The sequence below is a fragment of the Fusarium poae genome, chromosome 2, assembly GCF_019609905.1.
Source record: "Fusarium poae strain DAOMC 252244 chromosome 2, whole genome shotgun sequence".
Taxonomy (NCBI): Eukaryota; Fungi; Ascomycota; class Sordariomycetes; order Hypocreales; family Nectriaceae; genus Fusarium; species Fusarium poae.
Window position 1 is genome coordinate 71241 of NC_058400.1, and position 20543 is coordinate 91783.

Genomic DNA, 20543 nt, shown 5'->3' on the forward strand with positions numbered 1-20543 from the left:
ACCGACGTTTGCGCTCATGCCAGTATGGTATTGCATCTCTAACATCGTTATCTCCATCCTCCCACGACGACTGCCATAATTCAAGCTCGTCAATATCTTCATTGATGTCGTCAGGCAAAGCCGCTTCCTCTTTCACGATGGTGTATCTCGGACGCGTTGGGACCACACGTAATCCGGGAAACAACGCCAGAGGTACTGATGCTCTACTTCTTCATGTGGTGTTTCCTCTCGCAGGCTGGGAGCTGGCGTCGCTAAAGAGGCCACTGCAAGTGTTGCGGAAGATAACACGTCAACGTCGTTCGTGGAGGGCGCTGTAGACTCCATTCCTTCTGATTCAGAGCGTCCAGCCGTATCACGGTCGCGGAAGAACGCGATCATGGAGCGCGTCGGAAAAAACCCAAAGGTGGTGAACTAAACCATATTAAGGTTAGTGTGACGGGAAGGGTGGACCACAAAGACTCAAGATGCCAAAACCTCTTCAGGAATCACGAGTCCTATTACCAGCTACCCTAAATCCACCACATTCAATCCATTCAATCAATGATAACTCAAAATGGATTGATGTTTATGTAATCCTTATTCGATGTTGATTGACGTTGAGTTGACGTTGATCGTCAATCCATTCAACATATTGAAATACGTTGAGTTGAGCACACCCTTGCTGCAGTTGAAGTGTTGTCTTGCCTGGACGTGTAGCCAAGCACCAATGAGAAATCCAAGTCTTCATCTCACACTGGAGATACTCGACCGCGCGACGCAATGTTTCCTTGCCTCCATAACAGGCGCCACTCTCAATATGCTGTGCCAAACCGCTCACGGTCGAGAAATTCCCTGGGGGTTTCCTTATACTGCTCTCCTTCGCCAGGGCCAAGGGACAATGGAACGATATCTCATCTGGCATACTCCGGACCACGGTTGTTGGGAGTATCTTGGAATGAACGCTTGACGATAAGTGTTGTTGGAGGGCCTTAGGACCGTATGTGCGGGTACGTCTGGATGGGCAAAGGGGACATCGCGTAAACCCATTTACACCACCTAAACACCGGTTGATTGCTTCATTGAGGCCTAGAATATCCGAAATACCTGAATTTGGACTTCGCATTGGTAATGGATAGGACTCAAAGAATTCCGTAGATGTAGGAGTCAGCAGTGGACTACTTGTCGATGATGTCGAAGCCTCAGACACGTCGTCCTTCAACAGTCGCATGCCTGAGCCTTGAGTCGTGATGATCCTCCTGACGTCGTTCTTTTCAATGGCTGAATATAACTGCTCCTTTCCTATCTTTGACGGACAAGTTCCGCTTTCCAAGTGATGCAGCTGTGCCGACAGGCAATCAAATGTTTTCTTGCATTTACCACTCGCTAGACATTTGATGTGGCATAATGGCTGGTGTCGAACCGACGCTTTGTGTTGGTTCAATGCAGCCCTACTTTGGAAGGCCCTTTTACACAGGTCACATCCTGTACGCTTTTGGCATGTTTTGCGTGTATGTGCTGGGCTATCTTTAAAATGCTGTGAAAGACTTTCCTCTCTATTGAAATCACGCTTGCAGTCGCAACAGCGAAAGTGATTTGGGAGGGGCAGCATTTTCAACGAAAAGCGTTAGATAGTACAGGCCTCTCAAGACAACAAAGGAGCAGAACATCAAGAACAAGGAGGAGAGATCAATGGAAAATATTTGTATTCACAAATTGGACGGGGGAAAAGACAAAGTCATGATGCCAGTATGATGCGTTGTATAGAATACGATATTTTGAGTTTATATGTTGCTTTGCACATACTGCGTAGTAAAACTAGCTTCTACATAGTGGTGCGAGTTCAGCGTCAGTAACTTGTTATTGTAGTTTTATTGAGAGTGCCCCAAAATGGACTAAACGTGGCGCATGCCCAGCGTACTGCCGACGATGGGATGATCCCTGACCTTCGTACTCACTAACAGCATTTAGACGGGTATCAGTGATTCTAAGTGAGTTTAAACCCCATGCAGGGCTGGAAAAAATGATGAAGATAGTTCGAGGTGGCTCTTATGAGAAGTAAGTGGTTGTAAGTCCATTATAATACGGATCTGCGAAGCCTGAACGCCGAAATACCTGGATTCTGCTATATCTGATACCTGGCGGGGTTGATTTCGACTCTGGTTGTGCATATGGCATGCGCCACGCTTAGTCCGTTTTGGGGCACCTCCATTAAAACTACAATAAGAAACTACTGACGCTGGACCCGCACCACCCTGTACTGTAAGGGTGTAAGTCATGCACACACTAAAACTGGGAAGGCTTGGACACCCGATCCCAATCGAGACAAAATTAGTCGAAGCTAGTTGTTGCGACCAAAATTGACCTTTCACACCTACACCACATAAACTAAACCTTACGTCATCACCAATCACACTAGGACCGAACGTCCATTTTCGGCCCTCGATCATGACAGCCAATTACGGTCAAACCACCAACGTCCAACAACGAACGACTTGTCCATATGGACTGATATCTCCTCCTCTTATCCAAGTCCCAAACGACCACAAGCTAGCCCATTTCTTCGAAATTCAAGTCTACCCCTTGCCAAAAATCAAGTCAATCCTCGGTAAGGTGTGGTAGATAAAATCAATTGTATAAAAATTGATCTAGATTATAGGACTAGGTAATAGGTAGGTAATCGGGAAGGTAGGACCTTAGGTGGCAGAGCGTTTGGTACTTTGAAAATTTGAACTAAGGGGAGTCTGAGACTTTGACTCGATTAACTGGGGCTCTTCATCGGAGTATGAGCCTCGAATTGTTTACTGCATAGTATAGTCCAGCTACTGAAGCAGACGTTCTTAGTCCTTACCTCTTTCAAGTTTATTACAACTGCTATAACACATACACTATTAATCCCCGGCTGTCAGCTAATGTAAACAGCAATTTTCCAGAGGGTAATACACTGGATGTACTCCCTCCAACGCGATTTCCTGATCAAAGACTATAAAAGTTTGGGCAGCTTCTTTCCAACAACAAAGCAACTTCATCATCATCCACCATGGTATCATCCAACATGTTGAACCGCATTAAAGATAAATTCTCAACCAAAACCTCCACTCCGCACTTGAAGAACAAACATAGCGACTTCAACATGGGTAACTCAAATACAACTCCCAGCTACGACAGCAACAATCCCTTCCTCGATATCCGTAAGTCACTACTCATCATGTAACTCTGCCTGACCACTAACACTCCCTCCAGCCACCAAGGCACCCCCTGCTTATGAATCAACAACCAAGGCTTCTAATCTTGAACTTCCTTGTCGAGCTGCTTCTCCTGCACCCAGTATCACGAGTGTAACCTGCGACGAAGATAGATATGCTTTCCTCACAACCTTTGATACCGTCTTCGTCATCGACGACTCTGGTTCCATGACCGGTCGATCATGGAGGGAAGTCCGCGAAGCACTCAGTACCATAGCACCAATCTGTACATCTCACGACCCCGACGGCATCGACGTTTACTTCTTGAATCACCGATCAACCAATGTTACATCAGGAACACAAGCCCCTGGAGGATACTACCAGATCCGCGACGCCAATGAAGTCCAGCACCTCTTCAAATCCGTCCGACCCTGCGGTTCAACACCCACAGGCGCTCGTCTCCATAGCATTCTCAAGCCTTATGTTTCGCACATCTCTCGTCGCGCTGAGAACATTGACTCGACCAAGCCGGTTAACATCATTGTGATCACCGACGGATATCCCACAGATGACCCAGAAAGCATCATTGTGCACCACGCTAAGAAGCTTGATCAGATTGAGGCACCTCCTCACCAGATTGGAATCCAATTCTTTCAGGTTGGAGACAAACATGGCGCTACAAAGGCTCTTCGCGAGCTAGATGATGACCTTAAGGATCAGGGTATCCGCGATATGGTTGATACGACTACATGGAACTCTACTACTCCGGACAACAGTCACACTCTATCTGGTGAGGGAATACTCAAAGTTGTTCTTGGTGCTGTTGTGCGACGCATCGATCGTGGGACTCCCCGTGATAACCCCCAGGGCCATGGTCAGTAGATCATTTTGGCTACAACTCATATGCTCTTTAGTTGTGGTTATCACTCAGCTTGGTCAGGGCACTAGCATAGAATATAGATTGGAATCACTAGGACAACCCTAACTCTAGACAATTTTTCCTCCAGATCAAAATTAGGCATTTTCCTCGTCTTGATCACTTTTTAGCTTGCCTAACACCCCGATTTGTTCGACTTATCGGAATCTCGGAAATTAAAAGACGTCTCTTTTGTAACTGGGTAGCTACGTTGATTTTGATTGTCCGCTGCCCGCCGACGCAAACAATAGAAGTCAGAGTTCATCGTCCCCATTGTATGTAGGCGCTGGAAAAGGGCTTTAGGCCAGCCCGGCTGACATTTGTTCCAGAAAGCCAACCATGTTAGTATAAAGTTCATTCTCAGACATCTGAATCAGCTTCTGCCAAAGTCCCGGTAATATAACCAATATGGGACATCATATGCAACATGTGATGTAATAAGTTGTGCCTCAAAGCGTCAGCCTATTGTGTCCATACAACCTGTCTCATAATAGGCCATCCGCTACCTGCCTATAAGATTAAATACTGATGTTCACCAGCTATCAATTCTCGTTCCCCATAACCATGGGGACTTTTCGTATTATTGGTTTCCTTTTACTTGTGGTCTCTATTGCTGCTAAAGATGATAGCCTTGTGCCAACAGCTCCGATCGCCAACCCAACACCATATGGCACAGAAATGCTACGCATGAGTAAAAGAGCTTCGATCGAATGCAGTAACGCAGAATCGACAATAACAGAACGTGATTTTGAGTTCCTCGCGGGCCTTTTCTGTCGCAATCTCAGAAACAGTGATGGAAAAATGGACGAGCTATATGAATGGACATATATTTTCAAAAAGCGGAGCATAACTTCTCTATCCTATTCCAGAGCGGCTGTTATGATGATCCTAATATATTCTCCATGCTCGCTATCCCGTGTATGGCGGAGCTTCGGGCTATATGGCGCAAATGTAAGATTTATACTTATCATAGTGGCATCGCTAATTTTACGTAGGTGAAGCACAGAATGGTGACCGCTTTGATGTATGTTCTCGTTACAGCTATACACGGAATTTAATCTGATTTTCTTTATGTCAACGGGCTGGTTCATGTATTGGGAGAAGTTATTCTTTACGTGCTATTTCTTTGTAAACACTCACCTTTCGATATCAGATCGAGTAGGTAGCCAACGAAGATGCGGTTTGTCTCCGCGCTGGAATGCACAGTTTGCGGGGCACTAGCAAAATGCTAGCAAAGTCTAAGACTACGCTTATTTCCATCAGAAATCCGTGACGGTATATAGGCCACACCGCCAACGCAAACCATTCAATCAACAAAGCTCAAAAATTCAGTATCAGGCATGCTTGCTCAAGAGCACAAGTGGTAATTCATCGAACTACTACCACGACTGCGTATGATAGTAGGCCAGGTCATTGCTGACATATAAGCAGGAAACATATTCAGCCCCGCATGGTCCGGCTACAGAGCTTCAAGAACAATGACATCACAACATATACCTACCCACCCACTAAGATGCCTCTACAGCATTTCCGGCGTTTCAATTCTTTTCATATTGCAGGCCCTGCATTCTTCAATGGTTTTACCATTCCTATTATTGATAGTTGTGATATATTTCCGGTAATGAGCCTCATACTGGTCTGAGTCGTTGTAACAGGAACGGTCCCAATCATATTGAAACAAGAAAGAGGCATCCTTGCAGAATATTACCCCTATGTCGTCTTTATATCCTTGCAGGTTGATGCGGCATATTCTCGACACCGAGTTGTCAGATTCGAGGTTCCTTCCAAGGCCGGATACGGCTTGCGTTGGTTCTATAGTCATTCTTTCCCACACAAGGTACGCGGACTGCCTCTTTTGGCCTGAGACCACACTCAATCGCTCAGGCCATCTTGTATGTATTGCATTCGCAATTGAACCCGTGAAAGCACAGCCCGCGTTCAGAGTAATGTTATGAGATTCAAAAGCATAATCGTATTGAAGAACTCCTCCATGAGAATGCATAGCGTGTGGCTGTAGGCATTCTTTGAACAAACTTGGGTTCGGAACGCCCTGGCAGATGAGGGCTAGATGAGCTTTCCGACGAGGAGCGGCGCCACCTTGAAGAATGTCATTTAAGGCGCTCCCGACGAGGATAGGTGGGTTTCCGTTTCGGCAAGCTTCGTCCAACCACCGAAAGCTTTTGAAGAACAATCTCCATACAGCGAGTACCTTCTTGTTAGAAGGTGGCTGGGCGGATTTGAGCAACCGGGGCAATCGCCAATTTGCCACGATACCTTTCCCCTTTGCGAATTGTATCTTTTCAATATTCATACTCTTTGTACTCCATGTCAACTAGTACAGGAGGAAGTGAATGCGTTATTTATACGTATGTATTCTGAAGAATGTGATGGCTAGAATCGGACTGTGTTCGATAGTCAGTTGATTACATGATAAAAATCCGTTCTTGGAAACTTTGCCTTATGGGAATCGATCTTTTTATTGCGATGGCTGAGGCTAAGCGGAGATATCTCGCGGATGAAACCGAACCATCAATGGCGGCTTCTTCCAGACGGTCTGGAAAGTAACGTGCGAGAACCAGTCGATGGCTTGGTTGACTAATTCCAAGTCATACGCATATATCAGAGACGCGAGCGTCATTCTAGCCTCCAAGTATGCTAAATTCATACCCAGACAGCCTCGAGGCCCAAGAGAGAATGGGCGGCTGGCGTCCCTGTTGACTTTCCACTTGCGATCTATCCATCGATCAGGAATAAAGTTGTTTGGCTGGTGAAAGTTTCGTGCATCGTGTGACACAGTATAGGTGTCGACTGATACAATAGTACCCTTTGGTATAAAGAGTCCATTAATTGTAGCTCCAGGGCAAACTCGGGGAAGACCAAAGGGGGCCGGTGGGAATAAGCGCAGACCCTCTTCAATAACGGCATTCAGGTAGGTCAGGCCGGATGTCGACTCTCCAGTGATCTCTCGGCTGGACGAGAACGATTTTCGTATTTCGGTTTGCAATCGCGCTAACGTATCTGGATTCTTGAGCAAAAAGTAAGTGACCCCACTTAGGAAGGTTGCAGTGGTTTCGGACCCCGCTAGCAACAATATCTTGGCTTGTTCTCGGAGATGAACCCGATCCAAGTTTCCTTGGCGAATAGTCTAGGCGAAGAAATCCTCTCGATCGTGTAAATCACCTAGTTTGATACGATGTTCGACCATCTCTTCAGTCATCTTATTATGGAGGTCTAAACTTTGCTTGAGAGCCTTTGGCATGAGAAAAGGCAAGACAAAACCGGGTACCGATAAACGATTGATGACTGGAAGAAGAGTTAGGTGACTTGTAAAGTCCAAGAGTAGTGAAACCCATGCACTGGGTTTCCAGTCAAAGATGGAGTTGAAAGATTTGCCGAACGTCAAGTCAGCTGGTTCTATTAGCCTGTTCCATTGAAGGTCCTTGCTTGGAGCACCGTACCGATGATGTCAAATGTGAGCCAGTTGTATACTGTAGAGGTATCAACTCCTATGGTTTTCGGGCCTCCGTTTTGCCCAAGCCTATGGACGAACTGGTCAACATAGTGGCGGACAGTGCTCTCAGTCTCTCTCAATGTCTTCAGACTGAAGGCGTGAAAGAGGGACTTTCGTTGATTTCGATGATCTTCAGGGTCCTTGACAAAAACTATGTCGGGGCGAGTGGTGGCCGGGTCGGACCTATAAAATATCTCACTCTTCAAGAAAGCGCCAGGATTCTTCGAGGCATGGTTGTAGATTTCTTTATATGCTGTCGCCGAGCTGAAGCTGAGCTCATTTGGGGCAATTCGGACAACATCACCATATGCGTCGTGTAATTCCTTCATGATGAAAGGGTAACGACCGCTGGTCCATGCTCGCATGAACCAAAGCTGCGTTTATTTCGATTAGTACTATTATACGTTCTAGCATGAGAGTTCTTATAGCCTACCTGACTGCACGCTGCAAGCTTTGGACCTGGGTGCTGAGCTAGAGGATGATAGAAGAGCCTGTAGACGGCCAAGGACACCGCCCCTGCTAATATCTTATGATGAAGGCATCAGACCCTTGTCTCGAAAAGTTGGGATAACCTATGACATGTCATAGAGCGCGATAGACATACAATGAAAAGGGGATGTATAAGTCCCGAAAATGCGGATAGCATTGCTTCTAAGAGAGAAAAATGCTCAAGTAGAGTATCAAGGGCGTATAGGTTAACAGCGTATAGTCAGTACGAGGTATTCAGAGTACCTGTGTACAAGATAATAGAGTCTGAACAACAAATCCTTCGTTCGGGTTTTTGGGAGCCCTGAATGATGAATTACAACTTACGATAGGATCCTTCAAAGACGAAAAAAAAGCGATAGAGAGCGGAAATTGAATTCAAGAGTGATACAGATCGACCTAGTATAGTGGCAACCGAAATCAGGACCTAGCTTTCTTGAGCAAAAACCAAGATGTGACTAAAATGGCTCTCGATAGTCCACAAATAGCCATATCGAAGCCGTCACTAGAACTGCCGGGAATATATCCAAGCACATGGCATAATCTCCATGGAGGCTGATTATGGATTCAAATGGGGCAGATATCATCACTCCTCCACGTCCAGAATAGACCTCACTCAAGAGGAGATATTGATTGACCTTCGTTGTCGATTGCTTATCCACAATGACGTCACAGAGAACAAGGTCCTGCGACCTCATGTAGCCTTTCTTTGGAAGATTTTTCGAGCCAGAAATTTCGGACCTATTCTGGATACGTCCACATATAATCACATGAATTTCACATTTTGGCGGCTACTATTGGTCGACCTAATGATAGTATGCGATGATGGCAAGCATGCCAAGGAGACAGGGTTAACAGCACGATTTTTGCAGCGCTCTGTGCACTGTCGTAAGCTACGCGTCGGTCCATGCGCGAAAGCTTATCTTACATTCAATGATTGTCTTGTTGCAAATTATCTGCGCATTAGTGATAGTAGGTGAAAGAACTTTGTTTCCAGTCTTGAGTAACCTTGTAAAGCTCATTCAATACTTGATCTCTGCCTGCAGGGGCCAGTCTTGCCGGAACTATCCGCGTTCTCAGGGTGTTTCTTTCACCAAGGCGAACCGCAACAGTAGCTTTGTCTAATCTACTTTCACTCCACCAGACTAGTTGTAATACGACTAACATGAGAAGCAGGCTTTTTATTCATTGAAGAGCGTTATTATCAACCAGGATCTGGATGATATCCTCGTGGCGGTGCAAGAGTGCCAACTCCAGGGCTGTTGCGCGCCCAGGCTGGCGATCCATTCCACGTCCACCGTCCACGTATCCACGGCGTGGAAATGGATGGTCCGTGCATCCATTTCCATCCATTCAATGGAGCTGGCCGTTACATAATCCATCCATCCACGCCAGGGTTCCGTGGAATGGATAGGTGGAAATGGAAGCAGGGGGATGGACTGGTAGGGGGTTCCCTAGCCTAGTCCCTAAAATACCCTGTAATTCAGGGTAGACCAACTTGGCCATGGTCGGTAGAGATCTCAAGTACCTATATACCAGGCATTTTCACATACAAATTAAGGTATTTTTAAACAGAACATAACAGCTATTGGGTCGTGGACATTTCGCGTCATGGTGCCGCGTTCCAGCATCTCCATGCAACTGCATTCTGTACCGCGTAGAATGGCTGAGAGCCCAATTATCAGCTCTATGGTGCTCGAGCCGCCAGACCAAGAGGATAAGAAGAACTCGTGGGACCTCTTCCCTTGGAAAGACTTCCCTGGCTACACGCAATCCCAACGCTGTGCGTCTACATCGTCGTGGATATGGCAATTCGGCTACGATATCGAGAAGAGCGATGACGATACAAAGCGGCGATGGGTTTGCAAGGTCTGTGTTGACAGTCGCAGGCCAAACCCTCATTCGGCGGCCTCGAGCGGTACGCAGAACGCGGAGATTCATCTCTGGAATGACCACAAGGTCTGCGACCCTTCCGGAAGACGGAAGCCGCCTAGCAAAGCAAAGGAGAAGACACCATCGAGGAATATTGCCGAGATGATGAAGTTGAATACCCGTGACGCGCGAGAGCAGCAGATCGCAAACCAGATCATTGGCCGTTTTGATCGGCTAGACTTCCAGCGTTTGGTAGTCTCGTGGATCATCAACAGCAACTCTTCTTTCCGACAAAGTGAAGATCCATACCTCCGCGCCGCTTTCGAATATCTTAATCCACTCGTGAAGACAACCGAAGCGCATATTACCCACAATACCGTCCGCAGGCGTATTCTTCAGGTGTACGAGGAAAACAAGGCTGAGATCAAGCGAGTAGGTACTAATTGCTACTTCTGTAGGCTATAGAATTAGATATTGCCAACTGCAGTATCAGCGCCTTTGCCTTGGCGGCCAAGGAGATTAGTAGCATCAGATGGGAAAAGCTTCAAAATCTCATAGAGCATGTAGAAGTCCTTGGGCATAATAGTAACCCGTTTGGCGTGAGAGGCCAAAAGTGCAGAAGCTAGTAACGCGATTAGTACAAGTGATTACCACAAAATCTAATATCATACCAGTAAGAACAGTAGTAAGGTAACCTTCTGCAGCAGTTTGAAGAGCATAAACGGCCTCAGCTTGAATTCGCAGGTGTTCGCCGGGGCGAGACTCGTTGTCCATGATTTCTTTGAGTAGGCGGATAAAAGGTGCACGCGGAATACATCGGATATCTGCAACAGCATCTTTCATTGCCTTCTTGACTGCACGTCTCCAAAGAGCTATACAATATAAGATTAACACAATATATTATCACATTAGAAGACTTACTGTTTTGCGTGTAGCGACGCTTTGGCTTTGGTACAGCTGGAGCTGCTGCACCACTGGGAACTGTCTTGCCGGCAGTAGTCTTCTTGCCTGTAGTCTTCTTCCCGGCAGTAGTCTTGGCCGTAGTTTTGCGAGGGGCTTTCCGGGCTTTACCACCCGATTTGCCTTTAGTCATTGTGACTGTAAATAGATTAGCTCAAATAGCTAACGTACATGATAAGCGGGTGCAACAGACAAGCGAGTGCAACACAACATCACAACATCTCAGATAGAAATAGCAATAAAAACACAACAGACTATTAATTAAGTAAAATTAATCGCTATATTCTTCCATAGACATAGTGACAACTATCTGACAGGTCCTTGCATTATGTCCTGTCTTGCCGCACGCTCCACAGCGCCTTTCCTTCATTCGCGTAGGCCCTCCTTGACCACCACTTCTCGATGGTCCAGCCACCGCCTGCGCATCAACATCCGTTTGATCAATTACTTGCCTTCCTTCCTCTACTGTCATCACCCCTCCTTTCTGTAGCCGGGTTCTTTTTGCCCTCTGCCGCCGGCTTAGTATCTTATTTGCCTGTTCAAGATCTTGAACCCTGGCCTCTAATAAGGCAACCTTATGCATAACTATCTTTGTTCCCTTGGAAGAAGACCTCAATGCTTCTAGAATCAACTCTGGAGAGCTACTTTTATGCCTTTTGATTCTCCTTTCAAGATATTCAAGCTGAGAGTTGGCTTCAAGGATAGTCTTTGGGGTCTTTGAGACCCAAGGGGTCGAGGGGCTAACTACCTCCTCCACAGGCGTTAGAGTCCGCAGCTGCACATCGAGCTTCGAGATTACACTTTCTGGGTCGAGAGGAGCAAGTCCGGCTCCTCTAAAGGCTGCTTTAATATTTTTCTCTGTCATTGTGGCCTGGTAGGCGATGTAAAAAGCCGGCAAGAACTCGGTTTTGGAAATGTGGGTTACGGAGCATCTGATCAAATGCTCGATTTCTCGCCCGTAAGCCTTTTTAAGCAGGCGAAAGCACCCGACATCAAGAGGCTGCAGCAGATGAGACGAATGAGGCGGTATACAAAGCGTGATGGTTTTATTTGCCTTGCAATATCTCTCAAAGTCGACCGAGTGGTGACTTTGGTGTCCGTCGAGGATCAGGAGACGATAGCGATTCTTTGATTGCTTGGTAGTACACCGGTCGAAGTGCTTTAGCCACTCGAGGACTATCTCGTTATCTGTCCAGCCATTAGGACTCGTCGCAATAGCCCAATCGCCCGGGAGGTTGCTTTCTCGGTACCAGTGGGCGAGGTGATATTGGCCCGCACCTATGATGAACGGCGGGATCGCTTGGCCCTCGGCATTGATCGCCTGAATGACTGTAACCCATTCCCGGTTTCCAGGCTGCACTGATTTTGGTCTTCCACGCCTTTCAGCACCTGTGACGACCATTCCGCTCGCAATAACGCCCATCATAAAGCCAGTCTCGTCAAAGTTGTAGATTTCATCAGGTCGGATGCCATACTTCGCAATTACATTTGCTACGAGCCTAAACCAGTTGCGAATAATGGTCGGATCTTCACATTTGGCTCTCCGGTAGTCATATTTACGGGGAAAATGCGTCTTGAGGTCTTTGTGTCGCTTGACGAAGTTAGAGGCCCAGCGCTTGCCGACAGGCGGCGTCTCGCGGTCGGCGAGCAATCGGTTAGCCATCTCCTCAACACAACGCAGTCGCGGGGGAAACCCTCGCGAATCAAGATCGAGAATGAACTGAACTATGATCTGTTCTTCTAGATCAGATAGTTTGCGTGATTTTGGGATAGAATCACGCGTAGAAAGGATACCTATAGCGCCCCCAGGATCAGGTTAAGATTCGGGCTTGGGCTCAGACTCAGGCTGTGACAGACCCCACCTAAAACCATGTTGTGTATAGGACCCAAATCACTCCGACAAGAGCTATAGCACCCGCAATAAACCAGGGATTCCAAAGAAGAGACCATTTAAGTTGACCTGCAAGAGCCTTGATACCTTCCCATAACGCTTTTTTAATGCTTCCTTGCGACATCTCTCTAAACTCTCCCACAAGTCCGGCCATCGCCATGACAAGAGCGGGTGCCCCCGCCATCGGATTCTTTCTAAATAAAATCACGGCCGAGATAAATGTACCCAAGATTGGGGCCCATCTGCAGAAGGCTCCCACGGCATTATTGGTCATTAGCCAATCCCCGAAAGTTCTGAGAGTTTTTGACACCTTGTTGAGCATGGGCAAGATATTTTGTAGGGGCCCTGCCAAGTCTGGGTTGCGGACGAATTCCTTGACCAGGAATTCATCAACCACTACACTATCCAAATAGAAAGGGCCGGCCATTTTGCCGATGGTGATTGACGGCTGATGATTTCTCGCAGCGGTATAATAGAAGGGCGGTGAATGGTTTTGTGTGGGCTATAACAATGGCAATAGGAGTAGAATGATGTCTTGAGAATGAGGAATGTGACCTTCGACCTTGAGCAAATTCGATGCGCCTCTATGACTTTTCTACGAAGTGGCCATGTGAGAAGCGTACCCTGCGCTCACTACGCTGGCCATCTGCCGAGAATACTACCGACGTCATCCTACTGTTGTGGACCTTAAGCATCTTCTCGTATGCGCCCGTGGCTGCGTTCTAGATCTTGACTGTGTCATAATATGAGCCAAATGCAGACGCTGGCCATCTGCCGAGAATGCCACCGACGTCACCCCACCGTTATGGTCCTCAAGCGTCTGCAGGCAAGCGTTCCGATCTACCTCCATTCTTAGCTTCAATACCATCCAACCCGGCTCCTCCTTCTTAAAGAGCTCTCTGGTGAGACTTTGTTCAGGACTGAACATGAGTGCGGACGCATAAGCATACAATGGAGCAACCTCGATGGCGCGAGCATGAGAAAGAATGAATCGGCGCGCATCTCGAAATAGTTCTGTCAGTTTCTGCGCTCCCGCGATTTTCTCTAACCTTGTCAGACAACTTCCAATATACATCTAGAGCAGCTTACCACTAAAGCCTCTAGCTTGTGTACCGCCTTGATTCCCTCCGGCATGCTTCGTAGCAGATCAAGACATTCCAACCAATACAAGTACTTCTTCTAGATGAATACATGGACGTTGCCGTTAGGTATAACACTGAGCGTTGCGAAGTGTCACGTCTCTTAATAGTGAATAGAGCTTGCAAGGCGTATTCAGGTAAAGATGTTTTATTGATAGTTGGTGAGCTAAGTTCTATCTAATGCTAAATGAATGTGTATATATACTTGGGTATATGCAGATCGAACGTTATCGGTTCGACTGTTACAGGGTAGGCTACCGGCTATTGGCGCGAAAAGTGGGGTGCACGGGACACGTCCTTCCTCTAGTTGTTGGGTCGTAACATGTGAGTGCTGGATAAAAGCTGAACTATGTTAAATCTAGATAATAAAAGCCCGTCGCGCTATAGGTAGAATGGTGGTAGAAGGGGCACTCCGACATATAGAGGCATTGACAAAGAGACTCGGAGTAGAATGATAAACGCCGGGTCAACGGCCCATACGAAGGCTATTAACAAGCTCCGAAAACCTCAAAGGCGCACTTCATTCCAATGACGTAAGTGTGATATAGTATAGTTTATTCCTTCTGGGAAAACTACGATAAACCATGCACCCCGACTACTGACAAAGCTCTAATTTTCCCGATTCACGCCCTTGAGGGGTCTGCTTGGAAGCCAATTTCCCGAGGTACTTTGTGTGTTTTAGGCCGAGTAGGGAGAAATTAGGGATGAGATACTTATTTCGGACTGATCTACAGCCGGCAGGAACGCCACATAAACCCGCTTGCAGGAGATCGACAATAACAGAGCCTATTTCCAGCCTTTCAGCTCTCCACGAAATTGCCCGCATGCGGTTGAGACACGACACAACTTCTTGCAGTAAGCTGAAAGTGAACTCAAAACATACAATCATCCTTCAGCATACCAACTCTCTAATTACAGAGAACTACATGTTAAAGGCATTGATATATCAGGATGTCTTATTCTATTTGGCAGCTAAGCCACTGGCTCTAGAAGGGATCTATGAAATCCATGAGTGTGTGTTATGGCCTCATGCGGGAGACCTTTTCCTAGAACGTCTTATGTATAAGCGTCTTAGCTGCATGACGGTAAAAGTATGACAATCTTCTGTGGCGGACCGGTCTATGTGCCCACCTCCGCGTAGTAGGCTGCACTGAGTTTATTAGCTCGTTCTGGTGGCAGCTGAGGTGGTGCGAACCTCGGTAGATTGCATGAATGTTGTGTAACCTTTACAGTATTGTACATGTACACCTTCCTCTTCGCAATAACATTCTCTTTGTAAGTTTTGGAGTAGAGACTTATCGGTACATGTGTCTACTTGATAGGCGGGTCTGATGCTTATGTCAGGACGTAAAAGCGGCCTCCAAGCCATTTTTTATTATTCCCTTTCCGTAACTCTAACGGTACCGGCTAGTCCTAGAACGGAGCCGCTTTTAGCAGTGCGGGCTGGTCCTGTTACTACCGAAGCTACCCTGCACAAGGCAATTAGCAGGTCGTTTTAACTAAACGAGTCTTGGATTAGGAATAGACGGATGCATATGACGAAGGAAGCTTTAGTTAGGTCTAAAAGAGGGGAAATGATCAGGCCAGAATAGCCATAGTTAAACCGTTAATTTGCATGTGCCCAGTAAACGGTGGGCCTCCTGCAGTATAGTCGTATGATTTTACGACATTCCCCTTCTAGTAAATGCTTACTTCAACATGCAATGCTTTATATGTGTATAAAGAACTACGCGACTCACTGCATCTTGTCATTGGGTTCTTGCTCCTCAGATAATTCTCATCAATTGACTGGTGCCATCAATAATCCCTGTGGAAGCTTATTGTCTGACACAGACCTTTCACTGAGAAAAAATCACCTTCTCAATCCTTTGTCTTTGGGCCCATACGAAGCAATGTTGATCCCATCCAATGTTCTGTCGTTGCCTTCTCTAGGTGAAGACGTCCAGCTCGGCATGCTCTACGATGCTCGAACTGGGCAATTCTTCGGTGGCGCTTCCTTCTGGAGCAACGAAGTTGTAAACACCAAGCAAGAGATAGCCGACAAGGTCCAGAATGCAGAGTACTCATATACAGAAACTCTCGACGAAGCCCGCAAGTCCATTGGTCTCAACATTGAAGGGGCCATCGCGCTGGACCTCGGCATCATCAAGGCGGTAGGGTCGGCCAAGTACCTGAATGACACAAAGTCGACATCCCACGAGGCCCGCGTCGACGTCTCATGCACTGTCATTCGGCGTACTCGCCGCATCCCGCAGGAGACCCTTGCCACAATGCAGTTCGAGGGCAGGCTCAATGACGATCGGTTCACTCACTTTGTCGGTGAGGTGGTTGAAGGTGGGACTGCGACGCTCAGCTTCATTCAGTCCTGTTTTTCAGAAGAGGAAGTAAAAAAGGTTCAGGGCTCCCTCAGGATGGCACTCAAGTGCCTGCCCATCGCCGAGGTTGGCGGCGACTACTCGAAACTAGACAACGTTTCTCATGAGAGCGTCAAAGTGACCTACTCTGGAGCTCTTATCGAGCAGGTCACCAGCATTGAGGACGCCTGTCGCGTGGCGGGAGAGATGCCAGCAAAGCTTGGTGAGCAGCTTAATAGCCTGTCGTTCAAGCTCTATCCACTGGACATACTTGATGGCTCTGCTCGGCACCACATACGTGCTCTAGATGACAGCCTGGTTAACGATGTCGGTGCGGCTATTAAATACGGTAGAGATACCATGCTCCGGCTCAAGGAGCTACAAGAGTTGGACGTGTTCAAAAAAACATTTCCCATCATCAAAGACCAGATCTTCAACATGGAGATCGTCTTTAGATCGGTTATGACAAACTTGGAAAGCATCGCTCGCCGTCTTTTGCCGAGGCTGCGGAATGGCGTGACGGACTACGACGCAAGTTTCAACGAGATACGATCTGCCTTGACTTTGTTCCACCAGCGACTGGAAATAGTCCACCAATTCATTCGGAAGAAGCGAACGGAGGCTGGCGTCTTGGCTGAGACCATTTCCCTCCTCCTCACAAAAGGCTTCGAGAACAACCTGGGGGCGGCCAAGCCACAGTCAATGGTAGTCAACGATACTACGCGCCTCCTATTGTCGTGGTCAGGCAAAGCAACTAGTCAGGCCTATCATCCACTGGAAAAGAAGGTCCAAGCATCAGATCTCAGAGATCTTTCTAGCCAGATTTCAGACGATGAGGATGAGGATGAGGATGATGATGAATGGTTCGAGAGCCAACAGTCTGTCGCAAACATTCGGGAATCATGTAATGTTCTGCTTGAACAAAAATCGCGCTGCAACACCAATGTTACTTTTGGAGTAACCAGCGTTGAAAAAGCATATCGTCCAGGGAAGACTAAGCGCGTCAAGACCAGCCTGGGCGACATCTTACTGGAGAAAGAAGGAAAACTGCTCATCGTGACGGGAATGATCCCTAAGAAGCCCACTGCACCGTCATTGACCGTTATTGAACAGTCAATCAAGGTAGACTGGTTCAAGGAGAGAAGCGAGGAGCAGGAGCAGGCAATCCCCACCACCGGGTTTAAGATCACGTTTCGTCCAAAGCCTAACCACGAGAAGGACAGTCCTTTATCGTCCTTGACCGCAAATGAGTCCACACAATACATCAACTGTGGACCGGATGAGACACTCACCCGTATCGACAAGACAAATCTCGGTACAAAGCTTCGTGACGATTGCGACTACGAAATCACCTTGACATTGGAAACAATGGTTGGAGCATCAGTCTGTAGTGATCGTGTCACAGAACGGACCGAAGCCTTGCCATCCGTAGCCGACCGAATGATCAGGTATCACCAAGCAAATAGGTATATTCTCTCCCGCGCCCCAATGCCGCATGTCTCCTGGAAGTTTTGCGACGATCGAGGAACACCAACATTATACCTGGGTCTGACCGTCATAGCGACACGGATGTGCAGTGACCCTCGCTTCAAGAAGGAAGTTGCGGTTCGCATCGTCGACGTCGCCACAGAGTTCGACAAAGAGACCCCCGCTGCAGACATTCAGGACACCGAAAGGACGGTCGTGGCCGTATTCACTGGCAGCAGTGGTCATGGCAAGACCACACAAATCAACGCCTTCATCTCATTCCTTCTCGGAGGGAAGCCTAGCGACTCTGCCCGAGTCATGGTAGTTGACGACCGCTTGGCAGATCAGTCCGGCTCCGTGACGCAGTTCGTCACGTGCTATCGCATTCGACCATTCTCTCCTCTCTTTGAGGGGAAGACGCTCCTTATTGTTGACACACCCGGGTTTGGCGACAGCAGAGGCTGGCAACGTGATGCCTTCACAACTGCCGCCATGTCGGACTTTTTCAGAACTGTTTCTCATGTTAATGGAATTTTCTTCACTTGTCGCGCCAATGAGGCACGCACAACATTTTTAAGTCCAATCTCCACCTATGTGTTCTCCTTATTCGCCAAAAACGTCGCGCACTGTCTGCGTACGGTCTACACCTTCAGCGATGCAGGGGCACCTCTGGCTCGTGAAGCCCTGAGGCGTCTTCACTGGCCCGTAGGCGAGCTTCGGGAAGTGGAGGCCAATAATGCCTGGTTCACAGCAACGCTGGACGTGGAGAATCAGGTCAAGGTCCGCGACTGGTGGGTCATGTCGGTCAAGGCCCAGAACCGCTTAAAGGAGATGATCCTGAAAATGGGGCCGAAGCCCACCGACAGCAGTGCAACGCTTTCCAGGAAACGCATCACTCTAGAACAGAGGTGCGAGCTGGTGGAAAGAAAGATCTTGCAGACAGCCGACGATGCAAGGTCCCTCATCGCCAAGCTGGACTCCCTGGCTGAAGCTGTTGGCAAAGCACCGAATGAAAAAATATTGGTGATGGAGAAGAAGGTTTTCAATCGCGATGTTGCGGAGGGCTCATATACTACGCTTTGCACTACCTGCAACCGGACGTGCCACGAAGTATGTTACATCGCGGATGATTTATGCAAGGCTCGTTGTGCCGCCATGTCAGACGGGAAATGCACTGTCTGCAAGGGCCGATGCAGGTGGCAGGACCACAAGAACGCGACATTTATCATAGACGTCAAGGACGTCGAGAACTATGTCGTACCGGACGAGCTGATCCAAGAGTGGAACAGTGCCAACAATACGCTCGAAGGTGCCCTTCTTGGGGCCATGGACGAGTACATGGAATTGCAGGAGGAGCTCCGACTCGACATCACATACCTGGCGGGCCTAACCGACGAAATCAAGAAGACGGCCATTATGCATGACCCGGAGGCTTTGATAAACTACCTCGAAAGTCTCATTCGAACATCCAAGGCCAGGGGCGCCCCAGCTGAGCAGCTGGTCCAGCTCACAACCGCCAAGAACACATTGATTCTGGTCCGAGAGGTCAAAGACCGAGGCACAAGCGCTACGACGGAGTCACGGGTGCTGATTGACGTCTTGGGTGCGGTCCGCAAAGAAATGAGCAAGCGCATGGTAATGACTGCTAGTATACGACGACAGGAGGAGTCTAAGCTTTGTACTATGTATAACAACCTGCTGGAGACACTGCCGCAGGAAATTCGGGAGAAGGCGCCGCCACCACTGGAAAAACAGAGTTGGCTAAAGTGGTCACATGGTGCTCTGTATCCGGAGAACCTGAAGGCCGTGATTAAGCTCGTGAAGGTAGTGTTGAGGGATGGCGGCGTGGTTGCTGCCATTGCTGCGCAGTCTGTTAACTTGAATTAGAGTCTGAGTCTGTTAGGCACCCCTTATGTACAGTGGGCTACGGTGGGCGATAGGGAGGACTGTTGCAAAACCTCCGGTCGTTTCCATTTGGGTTTAGGGGCTCTGCTTCTTAGTCATCGGAGTACTTTGGGGGGCGCCCCATAGAGGCACAGCTAGCTGTGCCTCTAAGATATCGTTATGTAAGCTCGATCTATGTAAGGGGAGCCAATAGGTTCACGGGTACCCGTGATTCTATTCATTTCACGGGTCCCGTAAAAATGACCAAGCACAGTGCGTCTACCCCCTTCCTGCACGCCACAACAAGTGGAATTAGACAATTAAAGCCGAATGCATGTTGCAATTGTACTACAATACATCCCTCACTCTGCCCTTCGGCAGAATGACGAGCCTGCTGAGTCTCGCTGTCTTCCTCTATCCTTTTCCAGATCTCTTTGACGCCCCTCCTTCCATTTCTCATGGGGTCGCTCCAAGGGTCGGAACCACTACATCCACTCCACTTTGGGGCCAAGTAGAGTGGATGTACGATTTTTAGGCAATTACGAAGTGGATGTAGCACATATTCGACCGGAGTGGAATGGAATGAATGAATGAATGAATTTATTCCGCCCGGGAGGATACGCCTCATAGGGCCCACAACATTAAGTCTCGTTAGTTACATTCTTTTCCGACTTCTAGCCCTATAACCCTTGAACATCACAATCCCTACTCCTCGCCACATTTCCCAGCCTCGCTTGTCCCTGCGACAGGCCTGCTTGAAGGCCAAATTCTCCAAGTGTTCAGCGTCCCGTCTTCAGCGGCTGAAGCCTGGTCTGTCTACCAGAGGCTGTACTATATTAGTTCTTGCTGCATTATATCGTTTGGTTTGTTAGTATATCTTGTATGTTATCATGTCCGTGTAG

At 47.9% G+C, this 20543-nt stretch overlaps 4 protein-coding genes across 4 annotated transcripts; 2 read left to right on the forward strand and 2 right to left on the reverse strand.

The window, feature by feature from the left end:
• Window positions 1-3109: 3109 nt before the first annotated feature.
• Window positions 3110-4043, forward strand: FPOAC1_003957 (uncharacterized protein; the record flags this gene model as incomplete). The annotated part of the gene is made up of 2 exons (XM_044848512.1): window positions 3110-3167; window positions 3220-4043. The coding sequence occupies 2 exons, from the start codon at window positions 3110-3112 to the stop codon at window positions 4041-4043; spliced, it is 882 nt and encodes a 293-aa protein (XP_044707221.1).
• Window positions 4044-7222: 3179 nt separating this feature from the next.
• FPOAC1_003958 (uncharacterized protein) lies at window positions 7223-7917 on the reverse strand (the record flags this gene model as incomplete). Its single annotated transcript, XM_044848513.1, has 2 exons — window positions 7223-7485; window positions 7536-7917. The coding sequence occupies 2 exons, from the start codon at window positions 7915-7917 to the stop codon at window positions 7223-7225; spliced, it is 645 nt and encodes a 214-aa protein (XP_044707222.1).
• Window positions 7918-10413: 2496 nt separating this feature from the next.
• FPOAC1_003959 (uncharacterized protein) lies at window positions 10414-11039 on the reverse strand (the record flags this gene model as incomplete). The annotated part of the gene is made up of 3 exons (XM_044848514.1): window positions 10414-10568; window positions 10618-10818; window positions 10868-11039. 3 exons carry the CDS (start codon window positions 11037-11039, stop codon window positions 10414-10416), a joined length of 528 nt encoding a protein of 175 aa, XP_044707223.1.
• Window positions 11040-15828: 4789 nt separating this feature from the next.
• On the forward strand, window positions 15829-19644 carry FPOAC1_003960 (uncharacterized protein; the record flags this gene model as incomplete). Its single annotated transcript, XM_044848515.1, has 1 exon — window positions 15829-19644. One exon carries the CDS (start codon window positions 15829-15831, stop codon window positions 19642-19644), a length of 3816 nt encoding a protein of 1271 aa, XP_044707224.1.
• Between the last annotated feature and the right edge of the window lie 899 nt (window positions 19645-20543).